The sequence below is a fragment of the Danio aesculapii genome, chromosome 5 (assembly GCF_903798145.1).
Source record: "Danio aesculapii chromosome 5, fDanAes4.1, whole genome shotgun sequence".
Classification (NCBI taxonomy): domain Eukaryota; kingdom Metazoa; phylum Chordata; class Actinopteri; order Cypriniformes; family Danionidae; genus Danio; species Danio aesculapii.
The window spans coordinates 40410131-40434973 of NC_079439.1; the positions used below are offsets into that span (position 1 = coordinate 40410131).

The window sequence follows — 24843 nt, forward strand, 5'->3', positions numbered from 1 at the left end:
CTCTAATCAAACACACCTGCTTATAGATTTCTAGTGATCTTGAAGACACTGATTAGCATGTTCAGGTGTTTTTGATTAGTGTTGGAGCTAAACTGTGCAGGACACTGGCCCTCCAGGACCGAGTTTGCCCACCCCTGGTCTAAGACGATTATACATTTCCAGATTTAAATAATATCTAACAGATTTTACAAATCTTACGTTTGCTGTTAAAATTGGTGCTATTCATTACAAGAATCATTATAACAGCTGTTAAAAACCTTTTATATATATTTTTATACTGCAAATGTACATTATCAATAACTACTGTAGATGCCAGCACTTTTTGCCTAGCACCTGAGATGAACAAGCATGGTGACATTTGCAACCATCCCACTTTTAGTTTTACACCTCTCATGCTGCGAGAACTGGCTGACACTTGCTAACATTTGATATTAATCAGGCTGGTTGGAATAAGTCTCTTCCACCCACAAGAATTTAGCTGAAGTGCTCCCGAGCCACAACCCCAAGTCAGTTAAATGCCATATAAAACTTCTTCAGTTTCAGAAAATATATATATAAAGATCTGAATTATTCATAATCCTCCAAACACCTCAGAAGAGCCAGGGTGACTCCATCAAAGGTATCTGGGTACCAGAGTCCCAATGGGTATTTCGCAGACCGTCTGATCTTTCCAGCAGATGGAAGAACACTGCATTAAAGATATTCAATTCAACAGCAACATCAAAAAGTATATATATACAGAACGTGGATGACTGAAGTGTTATTTATGGCACTCAAATAGCTGAAGCTCAAATTATAGTACAACAATTGTCTTCAACTGAAGCGTATTGGAATGCGTTATAGAATGCTCTTAATGGTAACTGTGGAAATCTCTGTTATTAAAAAAGAAAGATTTAGGACAATAAATAATAAATAAAATAAAAGCTCTGTTATTCTGCCCTTTCAAGTGAAGTTAGCATGCTTTTTGATGGATTTCCATGGGTATATGTAATATGCTTACTGAGTAAAGGGTATTACAGATTAAGAAGGCATTGACTTAAGAACCGTGGTGACTGGTACAAGGTAATCTGTTCTAACAGAAATAATAATGCAGCGTTCATACATGTTTTTACTACAAAAATTCCATGACTTTTTATATATTATATATTTTATTATTTATATTATATATATTTTAAATATATCTTATATATATTTTGATTGCCCTGACCTTTGCCTGTTCTTTGGATTATGTTTATGGATTTCCCCTTTTTGCTGCTGTTTTGCTCCTGATGTCTGCATTACCTGTATGTCCATCTATTCTTTTATTAAGCTGCGCTTGGAACTATTATCTCAGTGTCTGCACTCCACATTACAGACCAGTCTAATGTGAGAAATGGCACTGTCTGTATTTCATCAGCTGCATAAACTTTTGTTTCATAGTGGCATTTGACATTTCCACTCTTCACAACAACTATCTCAGTGTTAATCAAACAGAACAGTTTTGTGCTAGGATTAAAAAAACAAATGCATACTTCTCATCTCATCTGGAAACTGACATCCTCATCCATTGAGACACTCACTGTGGTGAAGAGTGTTGCCAGATTAGAGCAAATATAATATGCTGACTGGATGTCATGACAACAGAATCAACACCTTCAAATTAATTTCAGACCTTCACCAAAAAGACATAAGAAACGAACAAAATTACAAGTTTAAGGCCCTTGAATTTTTTTGAAGCTATATCATGCATATTAATGAAGTTGATTCACAGAAGTAAAATAAAGTAAAAGTCACCAGGGAGAAATCTTTATAGTACAGTTATTAATTACAATACCTAACTTTAAAAAGAAAGTAGTTGATATTTGCCTTCCTTTCAACAACATTCGTAAATGTTCTGATGACTTAATCCTCTCTACACAAACAGGGTGCGCCCATGTCCGCAATTACATACAGTATTTTAAAGGGGTGGTCCAGAGTGTATTTTTTATGGCCTGGTTGTGTTTAAAAGATGCAAAGCAATGTGTGCTCATGCTTCATTTGTAAAAAAAAAATAAATAAATCTGGTTATTATTTTCATATATCTCCCTTTGATTATATACTGCTACTCAGCTAACATGAAAACAACATATTTCCTAGTTCCTCCGAAAGCCCTAAAGAGGGTCTGATTGGTCAGCTAACATAATATGCTGTGATTCGAGGATTAGCTCTATGTCATCAGGAAAAGCATCACACCCCTATAAGCACGTGCTTTTGTGCTGTGTAAATACTGTCAGTCAGAGTCGCTGTTATTCGTGTAAGTTTGAGCCTGAATGAGACAGAAAATGACACAGAGGACACAGCTGAACCTCATGCCTGCACTCTAAAATAAAATCTAACACGTGTCTTTCACATATATTGTGAATAAGCATGTGTAAGTAATATGAAGCGTTCACATATATTTTATGAGTTTGTTATGTGAGATGTAGAATGCAGGGAAAGCTACCACATAGAGAGACACTGCAGCGCTGGTAAAGATTGTGGGTGTTTACAGCAGTTTGATAGATAAATATGAATTTGTAGCTAAATTGGTAGCGTTGTCAAACAGCATTTCCTGTTGTTTACATCCTTGCTACAACATGCCATTAATGCTAGACACTATGCATGTAATAGATCAATTTTAACAAATAAAAACACTTACAGGTTGTGGCACACAATCCACAGCTTCTTTTACTATGGTTGGAGCTGCTCCTTCTTTAAGGAGTTTTTAGCTGAATCCAGCACTGAACTGGGTGAGATTCTAGAAGCTGTCCTTTGTCAAATGCTAGCTATATTTTTTTATAAGTCTCTGGAACATAATTAAAATTAAATTGTAAGCACTTCTCTCTTTGTGTCCTTTAGAAGCCCAAGTACAGAAACAGAATGAGCTCTGTGGAAATTTGGACGGCATTTTAGCTGTCTCTGCTATAACGTTACAGCACCTCTGACCATGCCTCTTTGCTGCGCGGGGTGTATATATAAAATCATGTATTTTTTCAGTGATAAAATAGAAGGCTTTAGACAGAAAATAGGAGACATTAAACTTTCTGCACCGCCGTATACTTCAGATCCAGTAAACACTCTACTAAATCAAAATAACCTACAGTGCTTCAAAATCATAGAACAGGAAGAGCTAGATAAAATTATAAATAGTTCTAAACCAGCTACGTGTATGTTGGACCCAATTCTAACAAAGCTACTGAAAGAATTGCTACCTGGTATAGGAGAACCTCTTCTTAACGTTATCAACTCTTTATCTTTAGGCCATGTTCCAAATCCTTACAAGCTAGCTGTTATTAAGCCTATTATTAAGAAACCACAACTGGACCCCAGCAACTTAGCTAATTATAGGCCTATTTCAAATCTTCCATTTATATCTAAAATACTAGAAAAAGTTGTTTCTGCTCAATTATGCTCCTTTCTGCAGACGAACAATGTTTTTGAAGTGTTTCAGTCAGGTTTCAGAGCTCATCACAGTACAGAAACTGCATTAGTGAAAATAACCAACGATTTACTTAGCTGCTGACCAAGGGTGCATCTCGCTATTAGTTCTACTCGATCTTAGTGCGGCATTTGACACCATTGACCACGGTATCCTCATTAATCGCTTAAAGTCTACAGGTGTCCAGGGACAGGCTCTACAATGGTTTAAGTCATACTTAGCTGACCGTTACCACTTTGTGAATATTAATGGACAGCCTTCACATGTCAGACCAGTAAAATACAGGGTGCCTCAAGGATCTGTTTTAGGCCCTTCTCAGATGCAGAAAAGCTAGTCCATGCTTTTATGACTTCTAGGCTGGACTACTGTAATGCACTGTTTGCAGGCTGCCCAGCATCCTCTATTAATAAACTTCAGCTAGTACAAAATGCAGCTGCCAGAGTTCTTACCAGGTCTAGAAAATTTGATCACATCACCCCAATTTTATCCTCCTTACAATGGCTGCCTGTTAAGTTTCGTATTGAATTTAAAATATTGCTTCTTACCTACAAAGCTTTAAATAATCTAGCTCCTGTTTATCTAACCAATCTTCTGTCTCGCTACAATTCAATTCGCTCTTTAAGATCTCAAAACTTAGGGCTTCTGGTAGTACCTAGAATAGCACAGTCGAGTAAAGGAGGTCGAGCCTTCTCATTTATGGCTCCTAAACTCTGGAATAGCCTTACTGATAACGTCCGAGGCTCAGACACACTCTCCCAATTCAAAACTCGATTAAAGACTTATCTGTTTAGTAAAGCATACACTCAGTGCACCACTTAGCGGGCTTCCACACAGGTCTCGGCACTTGTTTATGCACACTATGAACACACTATGAACAGCAGCTACGCTAATTGTTCTCTTTATTCTCCATTTCCACCTGGGGATACTCTTCCCGAGGCCCTCAGACTATGCAGAGTCACTGATTCAATCCAAGACCAACGACGAGATGATCCCAAGGTTTCCATATCCTGGACCAGGCCGTATCCTGAGCAGCTACTGTGGTGGTCATGGAGGAGTGGAGAACATAAGACTGATTCCTGTGATGCTCCAGGGACAGACGAGTCTTCGCTGAGGCCAGCTTCCAGCCTCCACCGCTGAGACTGCAGCTCTGCACAAGATGTTTGGTCAGCGGAGAAATTAAAATGGTCGTGCTCAACTGAGTCTGGTTTCTCTCAAGGTTTTTTTTCTTCACTTTCGCCAATTAGTGAAGTTTTTTTTCCCCTCTCCGCTGTCGCCACTGGCTTGCATGGTTCGGGATCTGTAGTGCTGCGCATCGTTAGACTTGCTCTTCAGTGTTTGAACTCTCAGTAGTGATTATTAAACCACACTGAACTGAGCTAAACTGAACTGAACTTAAACACTAAAAACTGAACTAGACTGTTCCCATTTACTATGACCTTTTATGTGAAGCTGCTTTGTATACGCATGGTGAATGCATGTAACCTGAAGTGTTTGTGATCTCACTAACCCGGATGTATTTTTTTCTAGTCCTCAAACTTCATTCGCTGTAGGATTTGCTAAGCTAACTCTTTATAAGCAAATGTCTCCCTTTGCATTAAACTTTGAACGTATTACATTCAGAAATGTTGTTTCTGTTCATACAGCTACATTACACATCAACTAAAGTTTAAAATATCATATCGCAGTGGACCACCCCTTTAACAAGCAGGATAGCCTTGTTTCATTTCACAGAAACTTGATTGGATGAACTTTTGTTGCATCTACACCTTCCATAGAATAATAAAAATCATATAAATACATTTAGACTGCTTAATTTAATGATTGCTATCAGGATGTAAAGAGACTTTCAACCAACATATCAAAAAACAAATATTTCTGAAGACAATCACTTATTCCACCTTTATGGGTATATCCAAAAGTACTAAATGTTTCTTATTGTCCTCGTAACAAGCTATACCCAATTCTTGAAAAATATGTGACCCTGGGCCACAAAACCAATCTTAATTTGCACAGGTATATTTTTATTCAAAGCCAAAATACATCATATGGGTCAAATAATCAATTTTCATTTTCTGACAAAAAATAAAGTATTAAGTATTAAGTAAAGATCAAGTTGCATGAATGTATAGTGTAAATGTTCTATAGTAAATATATCAAATCAATCTTTAATTAGTAACATACCAGAGTATATACAGGAATCAAAGGGTAAAATTCATTACCTTTTAAGACCTTTTTTAAGACTCTTTTAATACATTTTAAGACCTTATAACCACTTTAGGTTTCAACCAGAAACACTGGCGATATTTTAACTTACAATATATATATATATATATATATATATATATATATATATATATATATATATACATATATATACATACACAGTATAATATATTTTCTAAATATTAATGTAAGAAACTAATCTAAAACTGTAACATTATTCATATACTGAATACAAATATATTAAATCTAGCTAATTCAGCATGTTGGTGCCAATAGAACTGCAGAAATAATGGTGTTTCCTTGGCTACTGCAGTAAACAAAGCAGCATGATGTCAAATCTGGTAGGATTTTATGGATTTCATAAACTACACAGCATCCTTATATTCACAGATTTAATTCAGGCACACTTTAGCATACAAAATTTAATACCTTGCAAATAGCATTTAAGACTTTTTAATACTTTTTAAGGGCCTTAAATTTCTGTACAGTGATTTATCAACTTTTAATACTTTTTAAGACCCACTGTATACATTGCTAAGCACTTCATTTAGTTTTTTGACCCTCGGATTTAACATATTCAAACAGTTGTATCTCTGCCAAAAATGATTATATTCTAACAAAGTATGCATCAATGGAAAGCTTATTTATTCAACTTCCATATAATGTTAACATCACAATTTCCAAAAAACAATTTTTGTGTACCAGGGTCACAAAATTAAATAATTTCAACTCACCACATTAAGTTTGAGCTCCATGTTGAGGACACCTCCGCTATCCAGTACCGGCATCAGGTTGATGGCAAATATTGCTGCCCGGTCCGGAGGAATTGAAATGTTCGGTCCAAAGAAGATATAGAAATGAACTGAAAATGTGTCCAGTTCATTGCGCAGTGTTGGCCGGATTGGCCAGCATTTATTTGTGTCGGCTGTTGGTGCTAAGTAAGTGATGCTGTCTTCAGCAGCTAATAGAGATGCTTGATCCGAAGCGTTCTGGGGCACGTTAGGCAGGCTGGCAGCAGGCAGGGTCTCTGACAGAGAGAAACCCATCGCAGTGCCAAATGACTGGGGCATGTTCATAGCTGAGGAGCCTTTGGAGACAGTGGGCTTGGAACAGTCTGCAGAGAAAAGATCAAAGGAGATGGTTAAAATTGGGACGGCTAATGTTTTCTTTTTTTTCTACTGAGAAACTTGAAGGTGAAGCTAGTTACAGGAGATGTGAAATAAGAATGAAATAAAGATTTCTTGAACTCTGACGAATCTCTTGAATGAAGCTGACAGCTCAAACTCTCCACTCAGGTTACTGCGAGGCTAAAAGCATCTTCCTGTCATCCCCATCTCTTTGTGCTAGATCTAACTAGCATTTCAGCAGAGACGCACTTTTTTCCTTTTTCTTTTTTTCATTGTCATGCATATGCTTAGATGTCTGTGGTGGGATGATAGACAAAATGACTGCTGGAAGTGTCTATGCAGTCTGATCTAAATGATCTGAGGGGGGTGTATGTTGTGTTTTATGTAGGACCACAGAGCAGTCGAGGGAATGTCCATTTCATCATATTCCCGTTTGGAGGCCTCTCACGTCTAAGCAACTTTAAAGTCAGACAAAAACACTTCAAACCTTTGTTTTCGGAGTTTGAAGTCTTCATTCAAAATGTGACAGATATTTTTGCATAACAAAAAACTGTGTCCCAAAATGCATGAAAAACGAGGTCATGGTTGCTCTTAACGTCTTTTAATTGCGGGCTTTGTTGTAACGGTACTTTGCAAATTAGGTGGGATAAAGAAACACATTTTGATTAACTGTAAATTAGCAAAACAATGCAGCGGAATTAAGATTACTAATTGGCACTGATGAGGACAATAAGGAAATTCTCCACACATCTCTGTGTTTCCTGATTGCCTCAGGGTGTGAATGTTCCGTTATGCTACTGAAGACTCTGGAGTCTTACGGTGTGTTTTCACTACAGAATCAAATCTGATCAGTGCCGCTGCCAACACCACAATGCCACTGACGTGTCAAATTTAGGACATATCACACCCGGTCTTTCATTGTGCTGCTTGCAGATTAACTAGGTGGAAGACAACATATTTACACATTCACATATGCATTGTTTAATGCCCTTTTTGAAGCAATAATTAATGCATAAGCACAAGGCATTTACACAGTCTTGCAGTCGGAGAAAGTTTTATTACAATATGTTTGTTTAAACTGAAAGTGTAAAGGATTTCAGCTCAGTAATCCACCACGCTTTCTCCCCACAGCTTTATTTCCCCTCCTACTTCTTTTCAGACTCATTGATATGTCTATACCTTGATGAGGTGAGAAATGCTGAGAATATTTTCAACAGTTAAAGCAAAAAAATGTCCAAATAAATCTCTCAAAAGCAGATTATTAATAGTGCTGGTGGGAGGGAAAAGCAAATGTCGGTCATTGAAGAGCTCTTGTATCTGGATGAAGGAGACTCAACTATTTTGTCACATCGCAGAAAAACGTATATTGTAATATTGTAGCAGTTTTACATTTTTATTAACCATTATAAGGTCAAAATTATTAGCCCCTTTAAGCTATATTTTTGATAGTCTACAGAACAAACCATCGGTAAAAAATAACTTGCCTAATTACCCTAACCTTTATTTTATCTTTGCCATGATGACAGTACATAATATTTGACTAGATATTTTTTCAAGACACTTCTATACCGCTTAAAGTAACATTTAAAGGCTTAACTAGGTTAATTAGGTTAAATAGGCAGGTTAGGGTAATTAGGCAAGTTATTGTATAACAATGGTTTGTTCTGTAGGCTATCAATATATATATAAATATAGCTTAAAGAGGCTAATAATTTTAAACTTTTTAAATATTTAAATAATATATTTTTAATATTTTAATATTTTAATAAAAATGCTTTTATTCTAGCCAAAATAAAACAAATAAGACTTTCTCCAGAAGAAACAATATTATCAGACATACTGTGAACATTTCCTTGCTCTGTTAAACATAATTTAGGAAATATTTAAAAAAGAAAAAAAAATTCAAAAGGGGGGTCTAATAATTCTGACTTCAACTGTATATATTCATGCATATATAAACAGTAATGGAATTTACTTTGACTGTGAATCAAGCTGATGAATATAATTGATACATAAAACTGAAAAATAAAATAATTCAAAAATCCTTAGTTAGATGTAATAAATTACAATAAATCAGTAATTAAAATATAAATATAATTAAAATATAAAATATAATAAGTCAGTTCTTCTCTGATGTGCTATAAAATAGCCACCTGAATCCAGATACAAGATTTTGATTTGAGAGTGGTGAATGACATGTGTGTGTTTAAAACTATTATTATTATAATAATAATAATAATTATTATTATTATTATTATTATTATTATCATCCTTATTATTTATGAATATTGCTTATTATCTATTTGAAATAAATCCTTTTTTTTCACATTTGTTCTCATGAAATACCCCATGACTTCTACAAAAACATTAAGCAGCACAATCGTTTTTACTTTTGATAATAATAAGAAATAAAATGACTTCTAATGACATCTGTGATACTGAATATTTGATTGATGACTGCTGAAAATTCAGCGCTGCATTTCAGGGATAAATTACTATTTAAAATGGTGTATATTCAAATAGAAAACTGCTTAATGTTGAATTTAAATATGTTTTTTTACTATAACAGTGTTGGTATACATAAATAATTATAAGAATAATAAAAATGAAACCTTTAAACAGCATTGTTTACACACTATAAAATAAACCCTTTTATGTGGATGGAGGGTGAAATTAGGAAAAGCATCTCAACAAAACCTGGCACGCCTGAGACTTGATTAGTACGCAAATCCTGCAGTGTTTATAAGCCCTCACCGCCTGATCAAATCAACCCTTTTTGCTCCTCTGTAATTACATCTATTTTGCCATGAAATGTCATTATAATTCTTGCTGACAAAAGCAATGATGGACAAAAGATCACAATTAGCGAGCTGAGGACATCTTTGAGGGCTCGCACTTGAACATGCTGTCTGGTTCAGAATGAGGATGTGTCACCATGTGCTCTATTGAGCAACTGTTTGGCCCTTCAGCTGAAAGTTTGCTGTATACGTACAGCTCAGGCGGACAAAATGACAAGTTAGAGCTGCATTTGGAAGCCCCGACTCGACTCGCTGTTGTCTATATAGACATAGATGTGGAACTACATAAAGGGAAAGTGCCAGGGAATTTTTTGACAAGAGACGGTTACTTAGCAACAAAACATCCGACTTCCTGTCAAAGACTTTTACATGCAATATATAACTTTAGACATATTTGCATATTTCTGAATGTAACTCTACACTGTTCAGTATTTCATGAAACTTTTATGAAATATGTATTGTGATGAATTTGCAGTATTCATACCATTCAAACTGGATGCTTTATGGCATGAAAATGTCAACAATTTTTTTTAACACTTTAAGGGCAAAATATGACAACATTTTATATAAATTTTACATTTAGAAAGTTTCTTATGCTCTTTTGATCAAAATTACAGATTTTTTTTTATATTAGCACATATTACAATAACTATTGCCCTTTTAAAGACTTTTGTAGTGAAAATATAAACTTTTAACATTGTTTACATGTCTAGCTTGTGGCTTTTTAGACAAACCGCATGCAAATTAATCAGTTAACTCTAATTCTGAGCATTTTCTCCTTAAAAGTGCCGCAGGTGATTGTCTTCAGAAACATTTTTGTTATGCTGGTTGAAAGTCTCTTCACATTCCATTAGTAATGATTAAAGTAAATGATCTAAATGTATTTATATGTATTTTTATATTCTGGGTAAGGCATAAGACTAAAAAAAAGTTAATCCAATTAAAATTTGTTGGGCTAATAATTCCAATAATTCTAATAAGTAGCCCAAACTGTCTGTCAACACATGCAAATTTGTACATCTGCACATTTGTTCACGCAGATCCGCTGTTTGCGTACGCTGCACGTTCACGAGTACACGAGAGCGTGAGTAACATCGGTAAAATCAAATGCTGAATCAAAACTTTAAAATCCTGAATCAATATCGGAGTTGCTTTTGCACGCTGGAGGAAGGATGACACCATGACTGAAGTATTTCTTTTAGACAGGTAATGTTATATTTTAAAACGCAAAGCTTATGTAGATTGTGCTGTTTTATGAATGGGTTATATGCACGGAAGTGTTGTTCAGCGACTGAAATTTCCGCCGATGTGACTGAGTTTCATATGGGACCTTTTACAGCATCGATAATGTAGATTTATATTTAGTTTAACAACAAAACATAGGTAAATAGCGCTATTCCGCCTAGCCTGCTTTACTGAGGTGAAGCCGTTTTATATTCACATTGGTTCATTTTTAAACAATGACAATCTGTAACGTGCTCCCTATATTGTTTACCATGCTTCTCTGAATATTTGGTATGAAATAGCATGTAACTATAAATTGGTAATAAGTGTAATTCCTGCACATCGCCTGCCAACCACTAAGCATACAGTAGTTGCTTTAGGAAAAAGCATGTGAGAGAGTGAGACAGTGATCCTTGCATGAAATATTGCACATTATGACAAGTTTTGCTTGCTACACAACTGACCGAATCGCTTCACTGTGCGCACCATTTGCGCAGTCTGACTTAATTACCGGAGATGATCCTCTAAGAAGAAGAATACTCCTCTATTTAGCATGGCAGGTGAGGAGCGGGATGCGCGGGTAAGTGGTTACTTGATTTCTATAGTGGTTTATGTATGCAAAGATTAAGTATCAAACGTTTGTTAAAGCAATGGCTGCTGTTGTTTATAATGTAAACTTTATAACGTAAATTAAAATCATCTCCGTTAATTAAGTCAGACTGCGCAAATGGTGCGCACAGTGAAGCGATTCGGTCATTCCCGCGTTCTCAGGGAGTTGTGATTGGTTGAACAGTAAGCTCGCATCTTATTGGCTACAGGGCACGAGTGACTCACGTGGGAGGTGTGTGCTGACAGGAAAGTCTCAAAAATGCACACACTCGTATTCAGGGTGAGTCGTACGTGAGAGAGGATTTGCACATTCTCATTCAGGATGAACTCGTGAATTTTAAACATTCAAAACTTTTTGTACACTCTTATATATTTGCAAATGGTGTTTTGCATTTGTGAAACGTATTTTATGAAAATGTATTTTTATTTTGTGCATGTGAATTGTTTTTGTAAGTATAAATAAATATTTTACTTACGTGAATTTGGCTACGCATGTGTACATCGTGTCTTTTGCGTGAATTATTACTGAGTCTAATCTCTCTCCATATTTCTATTATGACAACAAATTCCAACCTTTTTAACCAATCCCAAAACATGTTCTTATTTCCGCTGGTATGTTTTTAGTTGGAGCACAAAAAAAATGTTTTGGGTCAAAATTATTGATTTTTTTATGCCAAAAAATGATTACAAAATTGAATAAAATTCGTGTTCTATGAAGATATTTTGTAAATATTCCACTGTAATATTAAAAGTCATTTTTTGACTAGTAATTTGCATTTCTAAGCATGTCATTTAGACAACTTTAAAGGAGATTTTATAAAGAATTTGATTTTTTGAATCCTCAGAATCCTGATTATCAAATAGTTGTATCTCTGCCATCTCCTATCTTAGCAACTACATCAATGGAAATATTATTCATTCCTCTATTCATTCAATAAAAATGAAACTTATGACTGGTTTTGTAATAGAGGATCACAGATCATTACCTTCATTGGTCATTAGGTTTTGAGCAATGTAGCCAATCAGATATATCTTTCAACTTCTTAAATGCAACAGCCAATTGGAGATGTTTATGTAAGATAGAATTCAGTCACTGCTTAGAACATCTCAGTTTGGTTATCAAAGATGAGATTTAAATGATCAAATTAGTGCCTGCTGGGGAATTTAATATATTTTAAAATGCTATTTAGTTCCTGTGATGTTAAAGATGGTTTCATAACATCATTACTCCAGTCTTCAGTCTCACATGATCCCTCAGAAATCATTCTGACGTGCGGCAGAAATCTTTTGAAACATTAGAAATGTCTACAGTTTACTGTCACCTTTGATCAATGTAATTCATCCTTATATTATTAATTAATGCATTTACAGACTGACCTTGAAGCTCTGAATGGTAAATAAGCAATGACACAAAGGAACGAGGAAAAAAAAAAGATTTGTAAAAGGACAGCAAAATCACTGAAATATCTTCCATTCACCACGTATAATGATTAAGGTTATTCATACTGCATACTGACAAATATAATGATGACCACATAAAGAAGTCATAATTGGCTAGGTAATATCATTAATAATATCACACCAGTTAAAAAGCAGCAAAAACAGAAATCATACACCAAAAGCACTCTTATTCATGCAATATAATCAGAATAAATGTAAACAATCTAGTATGGTTAAATACAGCTCATGCTAGCCACAGCTTTGCTAGCCAAAGCACATGTAGCCTACACAAACTGTATGAGCTGTTATGTACAGACTGCTTTTATCAACACCTCTGTGAACACTTAAAAGATTCAAAAGCAGTTTGATGTGTCTGTCAAGGACGCTACATTCAGTGCTGCTTTTCACAGGTACCTTTAAACACTATGGGAAAGAAGTTCTCACCTCCCTCTGGGTATTCAGCTTGAGATTAAGCCCAACTCATAGGCAGTTTCCCTCTTGGGGGTCTCACAACATCCCACAATAGTTAAAAGTGTTTTGATACTGAAAGACTGACATGATGCCATCAAGCTGAGGGAAAATATTGCTCAGGAAAAGCACAACCTGCAGTATGTTGCTGTATACATAAGAACTGGCATTTTGCACAAATATTTGCATTCTTTAATTTAGCCAACACTTACTTAAAGCAACTTTTACATTCAAATACATTCTAATTATTACATTCAAACATTTAAGCTCATAATAACATATTTTTAATGTGTATTTATTTTTTAGATATTTGCTTATTTAAAATCAATGAGATGGGCTTTTTTGTTTGTTTTTTGTTTTACTTTATTTGTTAGTTTGTTTATTTGTTATCAAACAATATTCTTTACTTTCTTCCAAACACATTTCTAAAGCTTATAATGTCAATATTGCTGTTGTTGTCACCATAGTTATTGTTAAAATCCTTAAAACACGCTTACAAATAGTAAAAGTATCAAAGTATATATATATATATATATATATATATATATATATATATATATATATATACAAACACAACAGTTCTGTCTGGTTCTTGAATCTGATTACGCTCCTCCTTCTGCATTACTCAGCCCACATAGAGTGACAGATCAATAAACTCACTACAGTTTGACAAATCCAGTTCGACTTTTAGGCAAGAACATAGTTGTTTAGGTTGCAACTATGCAGTTTATTTAAAAGTAGAGTACCTATATCTAAAATATTCATAATTTTGGAGATTCAGTGGGTCATTTGTGAATTAGCAACGGTTTCTGTTGGTCTGACGTCAGCTGCAGATGTGAAGAAATGGCAGAAGAAAGTAGTTCCTTGTACAAAGGGATTTTTGAGACTCTTCGTGTTTGGTTTGGTTTTCTTTTTTATATACACAATTTAGCAGTCAAACTGTTGTATAAACGCAATATCACACTTGTAGCAGTGCAATTAACTGTATATCGTCACTGGTGGTACACTAAGGTGCTCGGCCTGTGGCCTTGAGCCAAAGCACGGCTCCCACCATTGATAATGCTTATATATATATATATATATATATATATATATATATATATATAGAATAAATAAATGGTGTACATACACATACATAGAATACATACATAATGAATTGCTTGTCACATTATTGTTTCAAATGGTTAACAGTTTTTTTTTTGTTTTTTTTTTTTGTGAAAAGTAAGCACATGTCCATGGCAACAGGGTAAAAGTTGTCACATTCTGTTAACAAAGGCTGGCTTCAGATAAAAGCTTCAGCATAGGCTCTGCTTGTGTTACATATGGTAAAGGTTTAACCAATTGCCAGATACCATTAAAATCAGATTATGAAGCACACCATGTAAACAGTAGTGACAAACCTAGTTTAAAATCAAGTTATCATGTTGAATTGCTAATCTGTTTTTGGCTTTTCTGCAAGAAAATGCCTGACTCGAGACTTTTACTAAACCTATCTGCCTGAAAAAAAACCTGAAGCCTGTCTCTTTGAAATCACTTTTGCTATGAGATCAGTGTCTTGTTGGCCCACTCAGGTGTAAAGACACATCTGCGCCTACCTGCAGTCATGATGCACTGACGGGCAGCTGTATTTATTGTTTATTCAACTGGTCAACAATGACCTTTCGATGTTTGGGATTCTTATGATTCCTCATTGCAGTGGTCAACCTGAAAACATTTGTACACAACATCTTTTTGATTAATGTAAAAACGGAAATAATGTTGAAATGCAAAAGAGCAACACAAAGCATAAGTATAACTGCAAGTTTTAGTTTACATTCTCACTATTATATGTGTGGCATTTAGTAAAAATAAATACTGTTATTCAAATAAATAATAATGACTGAATATTCAACTTTTGTCCAAACCCCTGATATTTTTTTATATTTTAAACATTTATTTATTTAAAAGAGAAAATGCACAGGTAGTTCCAGTTAGTTTTGATCACATTTCAAAATAACCCTTAAACTTTAGCTGTAACCATAGTAACCCAGTGCCAGATGCTGGAGCCATAATTCCTCTGAGAAGTCTTGAGGACACTCACATGTGCTTCACCAGAGAGCAAATACTCAAAATATTTGCAAGAAGGAAGCTAACATGTTACTATGAGCTATTATGCCCTTGTCTAACTTGTCCATAACTTGACAAATGACCTCAGAATAAGAGGGATAATCAAAGGCCTGACTGTGTTAAAGAGTTTTATTAAACAACTGGAATACTCGATCCTGATTGGTCAACATTCCAATGTACAGTTTGTTGGTCCCAGACAAATTTTTAAAATAAAACACAGGTTCATCTGGGTACTGCGAATCATCATGACCATTAGTGAGTATATTAATATATATTTATTTATATGCTTATCTGTCATGCCCCTGTTCTTGACGGTTTAGTGCGATCTTTTGATGGAATAATATGTAAGTTAGTGTAGGCTGCATTCAGCCTTTTTTTTCTTTCTGGAAGCTTTACAAATAATTAAAAAGTCATTCAATTATTACAGCTCAAATAAATGTTTTGTGTCTGTAATTTATTTTACCTTTACCTTTGTATGTAAGCCATGCAGTTAGAAGAAAGTGTTGCCAGATTGGGCGGTTTTGAATTTAATTGTGCAGGTAAAAAATCCCTTAGGCAAGTTGACAAATTTGAGTGGCTTTGAAACATAAATTTTATATTCAATCTGCGTTAGCCCACCCACAAGCAGGTGAAGGAAAGTTGTATCAAAATCTAACTCCCCGGACAAATCTGACTCCCATCAGCGTGCACGTCCTTCACGCAGCTCCTGCAGTTAAACTCATAGTGGTTTATCATAAAATTGACAGCAAGAACGAACATAGAAGCGTTGTCTGATTGACAAGCAGCACATACATGTGTACATAAGAATGTAAAACAACAAATGGGATGGATTTATGCACTTACTACATTATGCATCTACCCGAATCCATACTAGGAATCCATGGTGTTGCTGTGGAAGCTGTAACTCCTGTGTCCTTCTTTTGTTTTGTCAAACAAGTCATCATTTCGTGAGTTGCCAAATGAATTATTTTTAGGCTCACCAGATTTACAGGAGACACACTTGAGCACACTAGCTAATTGATAACATTAAAACTAACAGACTGAAACTAACATCTAAATAGTTTATTTTAATTTCACAGGATATTTAATGCAAAGAATTTATAAACTATTTAAATATCATCTAAACAAATAAATCTACAATATATAGGCCAGGGGTGTATATTATGTATACTGTATATTAGGTTAACATAATCTGCCTCTGAGATATTAGTTTAATTATGTGCTGTAGGCTAATGATTAACACCCCCTGTATACAGTTTACGCACTGCAGGTCTCCAGTTCTGATGTGTTATGAATTACATGTTGTTTTAAATGACAGTGAGACATGCTATATTTAGTTTTTTAGTTTAAAATATACATTATAACCCAGTACACAGTAAAATAATATTTATTAATGGCCTATTGGCAGCGTATAGCCGTTAAGCTTAAATTGTCTAAGCATGTTTTTTTATTAGCTCATTTTAAAACAAATTACAAAGTAGCCACCGTTTGATTTTATTTCGTTTTTGTATATTTTTATCAAACGAAAAATGCAATTAATTGTATTCTGGTTTTAATTTTATTAGAAATGTAATAGCCGTTTAGGCAACACCTACCTTTACATAACATTGGCTCTGATTGCGTTTTTACAGAAATCCTACTGCAAGACTTTTTGGCTGAAAGACATTCCCTGTTAACTTCAGTGCTGTATTTTTGACATTTCGCCAGGGTTTCAGCTGGTACCGGCCTCAGGTTTGCGACTTGACGTTTATGTGGCATCTACGTATCGATGTCTGGAAGACAGCGAGAGCGAGATGAGATGAGACCTCAGATTCAATGTGTGGCTGCACTTCACCGTTTCTTTACACAGTTTCTGCAAATTTTGACTATTTCTAAATTGGTTTTTCATTTGATTGAAAGCCGAAATATTGCCAGACAGATGAAGTAACTTTCGGTTTTGGAAGAGAGCTGCTTCAGTAATGAAAGACACAGTTGATGGAAAAGCACACGCACGAGCACACGCACACGCACACACAGTGGCACCTGCAGGTATTCGGCTGTGCGTACCTATGAGACGGCGGTAATTAATGCCGCTTTTTTAATTATTAAAGACATAATTAAAATTGATTATTAAACAGTATACACTTCAGCTGCTTTTTACTGGCCCACCACATTCTTACGAACATATTTTATTTATTAAAGTTATTATTTCATTGACTTGAATATGATAACCATGTAAAATATAATTACTAACCTGTCGTCTAAAATTTAAAATAATAAAATAGCCTATTATTTTATTTGTGGCTAGACTTTGATTAATATGATTGATATCCTAGGCAATGAGACCTTTACTTCGTCTGACTGAGCATGTGTTTATTGCATGCAACGCTGTATTTTGGTAGCACAAAAACTCGCTCTGATCCGGAAGACAACTTTACCAACAGCTTCATGCACTGCTGAAAAACTTTTTTCTGCTGCGCATCGAATAAAGACATGCTTAACATCATCGATGTCCACCATCCACAATTTTCTTCCACAATATATCCCTCTTATATCCATTAAACACGAACTTGCAGACTCTTTGAACAACGAGGAAATAACTGCACTTTTTAATTCAAAGCCCAGACAACTTGTTTTGTAATTTAACGCCAGCTATACTACCTGAAGGACGGTTACGGCGTGTTGCGATGTCGGCAGTCACCGTAGAAAGTCCAATCTTTCTTTCATTTGTTGCACTTTTGTTTGAAAGCTTTATTGGCACTGTAGCTGTCAGAGGTACTGTTGTATGGATTAAATTATAGCCTATATACAAAAAATAAACAAGTCAAAGGAATGAATGAATGAATTAAAAAAAATGGATTCTTAAATGTCGATATTGTTTTTACTCAATTTTTTTTTCATATGTCGTAAGATTACATCTTGCGTGTGATTTTTTCCTTGATGCTGATGTGCTTTTATTACATTAAGATTTTAAAGAAATATTAAAATTAAAAATGAAACTAATTGTGTTGTAACGAATGCCCTAAATAATGTAGCCTTTGACAGTAAGCATCAGTGTTTCTTGACATGATTGGGGGAAGGGGGTGGGGCTGTGCTTGATTTGTGCGTACCTTGGAATAAAATCCTGTAGGCACCCCTGCACACACACACACACACACCCACAGGATACACTTATGGGCCTATTCAATATTGATTTATTTAACATTAAATGCACAGTAATTATGTGTAAAAAAAAAAAAGGCATAACTTCCGCTCACTGCGGTTTCCGATGTCAGTGGCGCGGCATTGCTAAATCACTTTTGTTTTAATCAGAGAATAAGATTTTATAGCCTATTTTAATTATTTAGCGTAATACAGAGTTATTTAGTTTAATTAGTTTATTTTGTAAATATATAAATTATTTAGTGCTTTTTGGATTTAGACATAGGCCGAATATAAACTTAGTTTTACTTTTAAATACAAAAGATTATGCGGTTTAGTTTTTTTTTTTTTTTTGATGACACTTTATTGCATGTTGAATGTTACAATTACAAAGATTTTTATTAAGCAAGTGCACTACCACAATATATTTTTGTTGTTGTAAAAATATAAAAAGTATCACTCTCATATTCTTGCCTTATTTATCTTTAGTGTAAATATAAAATTGTATACAATGAAATGCATGGTGCACCTAAGAAAAAAGGCGCACCAAGGCAAAAAGTTAGTCTAGAGCCCTGTATTGGATAGATTAACTGATAGATTGTGTGGGCCTATTAATAACATTGCCATTACTTTTACAATTGATTAAACTAGGGATGCTAAAGATTACTCAATGATCGATTTATTGTCGGTAACCCTTTAAAACTGATAGACCCTATCGATGACCGATTAAGCATGGATTTAATAAGTTATGCTTTGCGCTGTGAGACGCGTCCCTGATTTCACACATTACATAATCAAGTGTGTGCAGTTTACGTTACCTTATGGAGTCGTGCACTCTTGACTTTGCATATTGGGGACACATAAAACCCTGTTATGCACAGATCTCGTTTATGTCCGCTGGTGCTGCCGTTAACCCGTGGGTCAAGTAATCAAAAAGTAGGCTACGTGACGTTTAATTATGGGTAGCAGGTCAATAAGACCAAACATTGGTTGTGCAAACTTTACATACTTCCTCTAAAATATTAAACTGTTTCAAGCTATATTATCTTTTTATAGACTGGCATAAATAGGCTACGTATCACGGCCAGACATTTATAGTTAATATAAAAACAAGCACTTACCTTATTTCACTGTGATCATTTTGCGGGTCATATTGCATATTCGGTTATTTCTTCAGTAGCCTTGTAAATAATGTATATTATTAATGGATTGTTTATAAGGACTAAGCTATTAAATACTGTAATTCTCCGCATGGAAAATGCTTGAGTGGTTTGATTATCATATCATTCAAAACTTTGTCTATCATGTTTATGATCTGCCCCTCATCCTTCAATATTACAGATCGATTTATCAGATGATTTGTCATAAGAGAAATATTAACCAAAGGGTTTTCTTTATGGAGTCCCATCTAAAAACAATCGACAATTAATAATAAATTTAGTATAAATACAAGTTTTAATAGCAATAACTTAAACCGAAACATACCTTTGTACATGAAAGAGCGGGTTCTTGGTAACTTTTAAGACAAGCTCGTCGCATCAGAAATGACTCTCGCTAATGACGTCTGCTTCGCGGGCATTTCACTTTGTATGCGTCACCGTTGCATTTGTACACAATTGAAATTAATGCTTTTTGTCTCCCAAATTCATATAATAAAGAGAACGATAAAACAACGTTATTAACCGGTTAACTGTAAATGTAACCCTGGTGAAATAGTTGAATAATTATTTATAATATTATTCAGAGCAGTATAATCATATTATTATTATATCTACAAGTCTTTATTAATATAATAAGCAAAATAAAATTCATGTATACAAATGTAGTTTAAGGTAAAGTAACAGCCAATTGTAGGAGCGGGTTGTTAGCTCCGCCCCTTCCAGCTTGCCGGCAGAGAGAGACACGGAGCAGAGACGAGACCGGTTATCTGAGCAATAGAGAGGAGTAAACTTGAACAAAAAGGATAGAATACGGTATGTTACGATTCCTAAACTGTTTAAAAGTGTTGGTAGCTGTACTAAATCAAGTTGTACCTGCAAAATAGTTGTTATTTAGCATGATAGTGAGTTTAAGAGTGTGTTGAAGTCAGACCGCATGTTGCATTGCGTTTACAGTGCACTGACGCCATTTTGAAATCGCGTGTGTGTGAAAAGGCCATAGAGAGATAAAGGCATTGTGAATTTGACAGGTATTTTATTATAATATCTCATTTTATAGTATTCATGTGCATGTATGTGTTTTATTTGTTCCATGTGTTGTATATTTTGTATGTTTTTTAACTTATTTTGAACACATTAAACTTATTTATATATTCTGGTCTGTGATCAGGCCAGGTTTTTTTCTGAGGAGATTTTCCCGGTTTCCCTGGATTCTTTGTATTGAGGGCGAGCCTCCCACGTCGACCTGGAAAGTCGTGAAGTACCCAAATTTTCAGTTTATCCTCCTTTCACCGGATAAAGTAAGAATATACCAAAAAGTTATTTCCTTTAATGGACTGGGATTCCGAACACAGCTGTAAGGACTGATTTTCTTGACAGAAAAAAACAGAACTTGAACTTAATTGAACTGAGTTCACTGATTTCAGTGTGAACAACCATACTGATTTATTTGTGTTATTTTTATGGTTTCTTTTGGTTTTACTTGAACTTATTTATTGTGATTTTGTTTTTTGATTTATGACAATTGTAAAGTGGGTGCACCCTGGGGACCATGTGTAAATAGTTTTGTATTTCTAAGGTAATTATTGTTTTCTGAGAAAAATATAAGGAAAGAGAAAAAACATACAATCCAAAGTAAAAGTATTTTTATATTTAAAACATACCTTTTGTGTCTGGTTATTGCTCAGTTACACCCCCACCTCCGTTTACTTACCTTGAAGTCTTCTGATTATATTGTCTGGTCCAATATTACATAAATTCAGTACACCCGTTACAAATGTGGCGAGCCAGCCAGGAGGTGGCGCTGTAGCTGAGTAATAATTTTTATATAAGCAACTAAAATATAATCTTTTGACATTCAACTTAGGAAAAAATATATATAATAAATATCTAACTAAATATGGATATAGTTGAGGCAGAGAACATTAAAATTCCAAACTCCCTGATTATCAGTGGCTTGACTAACACAGAGCATGATGAAGAATTAATGGACATACTGAAAAGATATGGTTCTTTTTCAAGAACTTTTGTCATCAGTGACAGAGAATCAGCATTCTATCAGAACACAATAATTGAGTATAACAGTGGTCAAGCCTTGCAGTCTCTTGAATCCCAGCTGCCTTATACTCACCAGTCATCAAGTGATCCAGAAATCACTTACCATGTGAAGGCACTGTCTAGCATCTTCACCCAGGAAATGGGAAGTAATGTTACTAAATCCTATATTCAGGAATTAAAAGAAATAGCAAAGCTGAGTGGAACTAATTTTGAGGCAGTCTTAAATCAGGTGCTAACTCAAATGAGTTCAGAGCTTACCTCAGTGTCCACTGATTTTGCAGATGGAGATGCAAACCAGAATGAACCATCTCAAGCACTTCCTGATCAGAGTGTTGAGACAGCCTCTGTGAAGACAAGTCAGGTAGAAGGACCACAGTCACAGGATACGCCCATAAAATCTAACCCACCGTCCCCACTTACACATCAACAGATGCTTAATCCACCAGAAGTCCAGAAGCTTATAGTTGAACATGTAGTAAGAAGTGGTGATGTGGCTGGCCAAGGGCCTATGCAAACTAGGCTTCGAGCCTTCTCTGGTAGGAGTCCCAGGCCCAATAGTGAGGCTGACTATGACACATGGCGCTCCAGTGTTGAGTTTCTTCTAAAAGATCCTAGCATGTCTGACTTGCATGTGTCTAGGAAGATGGTGGACAGTCTCTTGCCACCTGCAGCTGATGTTATTAAACATCTACGCCCTGATGCTCCATCTTCTGTTTATCTTCAATTACTAGATTCAGCTTTTGGTATTGTTGAGGATGGAGATGAGCTCCTTACAAGATTTATGAATACGCTGCAGGATGCTGGTGAGAAACCCTCAACTTATCTGTATAGATTACAAACAGCCTTGAGTGTAACTATCAAAAGAGGTGGTATTATGCCTGACGAATCAGACCGATATCTTCTCAGACAATTTTGTAGAGGCTGTTGGGACAATGACTTAATTACTGATCTGCAGCTTGAGCAAAAACGTGACCATCCTCCTTCCTTTGCAAAACTTCTGCTGATGTTACGCACAGAAGAGGATAAACACACAGCTAAGGTTGATCGTATGAAAAAACATCTTGGGTCTGCTAAACAAAAAGCACTGATGCACTCTCAAAGAACATGGGTTTCTGCTGAGTTGGAGCAGAAAGAGGCTTCAGGTGCGGTTTCAAGTGCAACTGAAACACAAGAGCTCAAGAAACAAATAGTCAAGCTCCAAAGTCAGTTATCCAGTCTTATGGCCAAGCCTAAACCTCAAAAGAAATTCCCAGTACGGGAAGCAGTAGGCAGCCAGGGCAAAGACAAGAATCAAACTGCTGCTACCGTTAGAGCAAATTCAGTCAGTAAGAAGTCAACAGACAGGCCAAGACCAGGATACTGTTTTGTATGCGGGGAAGATGGCCATGTAGCTGCTTCATGCACTTCCGAACCCAACCCTGTTCTTGTCGCTACAAAGCGTAAGCTGCTGAGAGAGAAGCAGCTGCAGTGGGACTCTCAGAACTCCACCCTTAGCCCTGATTTAAACTAAAGCCAGCCCGTGTTGAGGGACAGACGGGGGCTGAATTCAAATCAGATTGTCCCACTTCTAAACGTGTCTCAAACAAATGTCAATCTTCCAGAATGTCAAATGCTACACTTCCAAAAGGGTTAGTTGGTGCTAGATGCATTGCAGAAATCAGCATAGCTGGTGAAATGTGTCAGTGTTTATTGGATACGGGGTCACAAGTTACAACAGTCCCCAAATCCTTTTATGAGCAACATCTTTCTGTGTATCCCATTAACCCCATAAATGACATCTTGGAAGTAGAAGGAGCCAATGGCATTTCTGTCCCATATGAAGGCTATATTGAAGTTATTATCGCTTTTCCAGAGGAGTTCCTGGGGGTGAGTGTTGAAGTACCTACCATCGCATTAGTAGTGCCTGATGTGAAATCCCATGATCAGTCTATGGTCCTAATTGGCACGAACACATTGGATGTTCTTTATGAGCAGAATTTGAAGATAAATCCTCCAACTTACCAACCATCTGCATTTGGTTACAGAGTGGTTTTGCGCACACTGGAGGCAAGGCGGAAACAAAACACAAGTGGTATCCTTGGTTGTGTACGATTAAAAGGCAATGTACCTGAGGTCATGTCTGCAGGACAGACTGTAGTTGTGGAAGGTTCCGTTGAAGTGCCTTCTGGAGTTGACAAGTGTGTGGTAGTGGAGCAACCATTTAACTCATCCTTACCTGGTGGGGTGTTTGTTAAAAGATGTTTATTAACCGTTCCAAAAAGCCAGCATTGCTATCTTCCAGTGGTGCTTACAAATGAAACTGAACATCAAATAACCATTCCCCCAAGGTGTACTATTGCTGAACTTCATGTGGTTGACTCAGTACTCTCTCAACCAAATGCCACCTTTGAGGATGAACACTTATCTGTGCAAGAGCTTGATTTTTCCTCAAATTTTGGTGAATCCCCACTACCCCAAGGGTGGAAAGATCGCATCACCAAAAGGCTCAGAGAAATGCCTGAAGTTTTCAGTCATCATGACTTAGACTTTGGTCACACTCAAAAAGTGAAACATCGCATACAGTTAAATGATGAAACTCCTTTTAAGCAAAGAGCACGGCCTATCCACCCACATGATGTTGAGGCAGTCCGTCAGCATCTTCGTGATCTCCTTGCCAGTGGAGTCATTCGAGAGTCACAGTCACCCTTTTCTTCACCCATAGTGGTAGTAAGGAAGAAGAATGGGGAAGTAAGGCTGTGTATTGACTATCGAAAACTGAATCTTCAGACAGTGAAAGATGCGTATGCTCTGCCAAATCTTGAGGAGGCTTTCTCTGCTCTGACAGGGTCAAGATGGTTTTCCGTGCTTGATTTAAAATCTGGGTACTACCAGATAGAGGTTGAGGAGTCAGACAAATTTAAAACCGCTTTTGTCTGCCCACTGGGGTTCTGGGAATTCAATCGTATGCCCCAGGGTGTGACCAACGCACCAAGTACTTTCCAAAGATTGATGGAGAAGTGTATGGGAGATATTAATCTTAAACAAGTACTGGTCTTTTTGGACGATCTGATAATATTCTCAGACACTCTTGAGGAGCA

The 24843-nt window shown here is 35.9% G+C and overlaps 1 protein-coding gene and 1 long non-coding RNA gene across 2 annotated transcripts in view; one reads left to right on the top strand and one right to left on the bottom strand.

Annotated features, from left to right (window-relative positions):
- The window catches only part of tmem8b (transmembrane protein 8B), a 291527-nt gene that overhangs the window by 67477 nt on the left and 199207 nt on the right, over positions 1-24843 (bottom strand). The window contains 1 exon segment of the mRNA XM_056458175.1: positions 6394-6773. Coding sequence (XP_056314150.1) covers positions 6394-6773 — 380 coding nt within the window.
- LOC130229397 (uncharacterized) lies at positions 20260-21404 on the top strand. Its single transcript, XR_008837837.1, has 3 exons — positions 20260-20524; positions 20666-20739; positions 20880-21404. It is a non-coding gene; the product is annotated as an uncharacterized LOC130229397 (long non-coding RNA).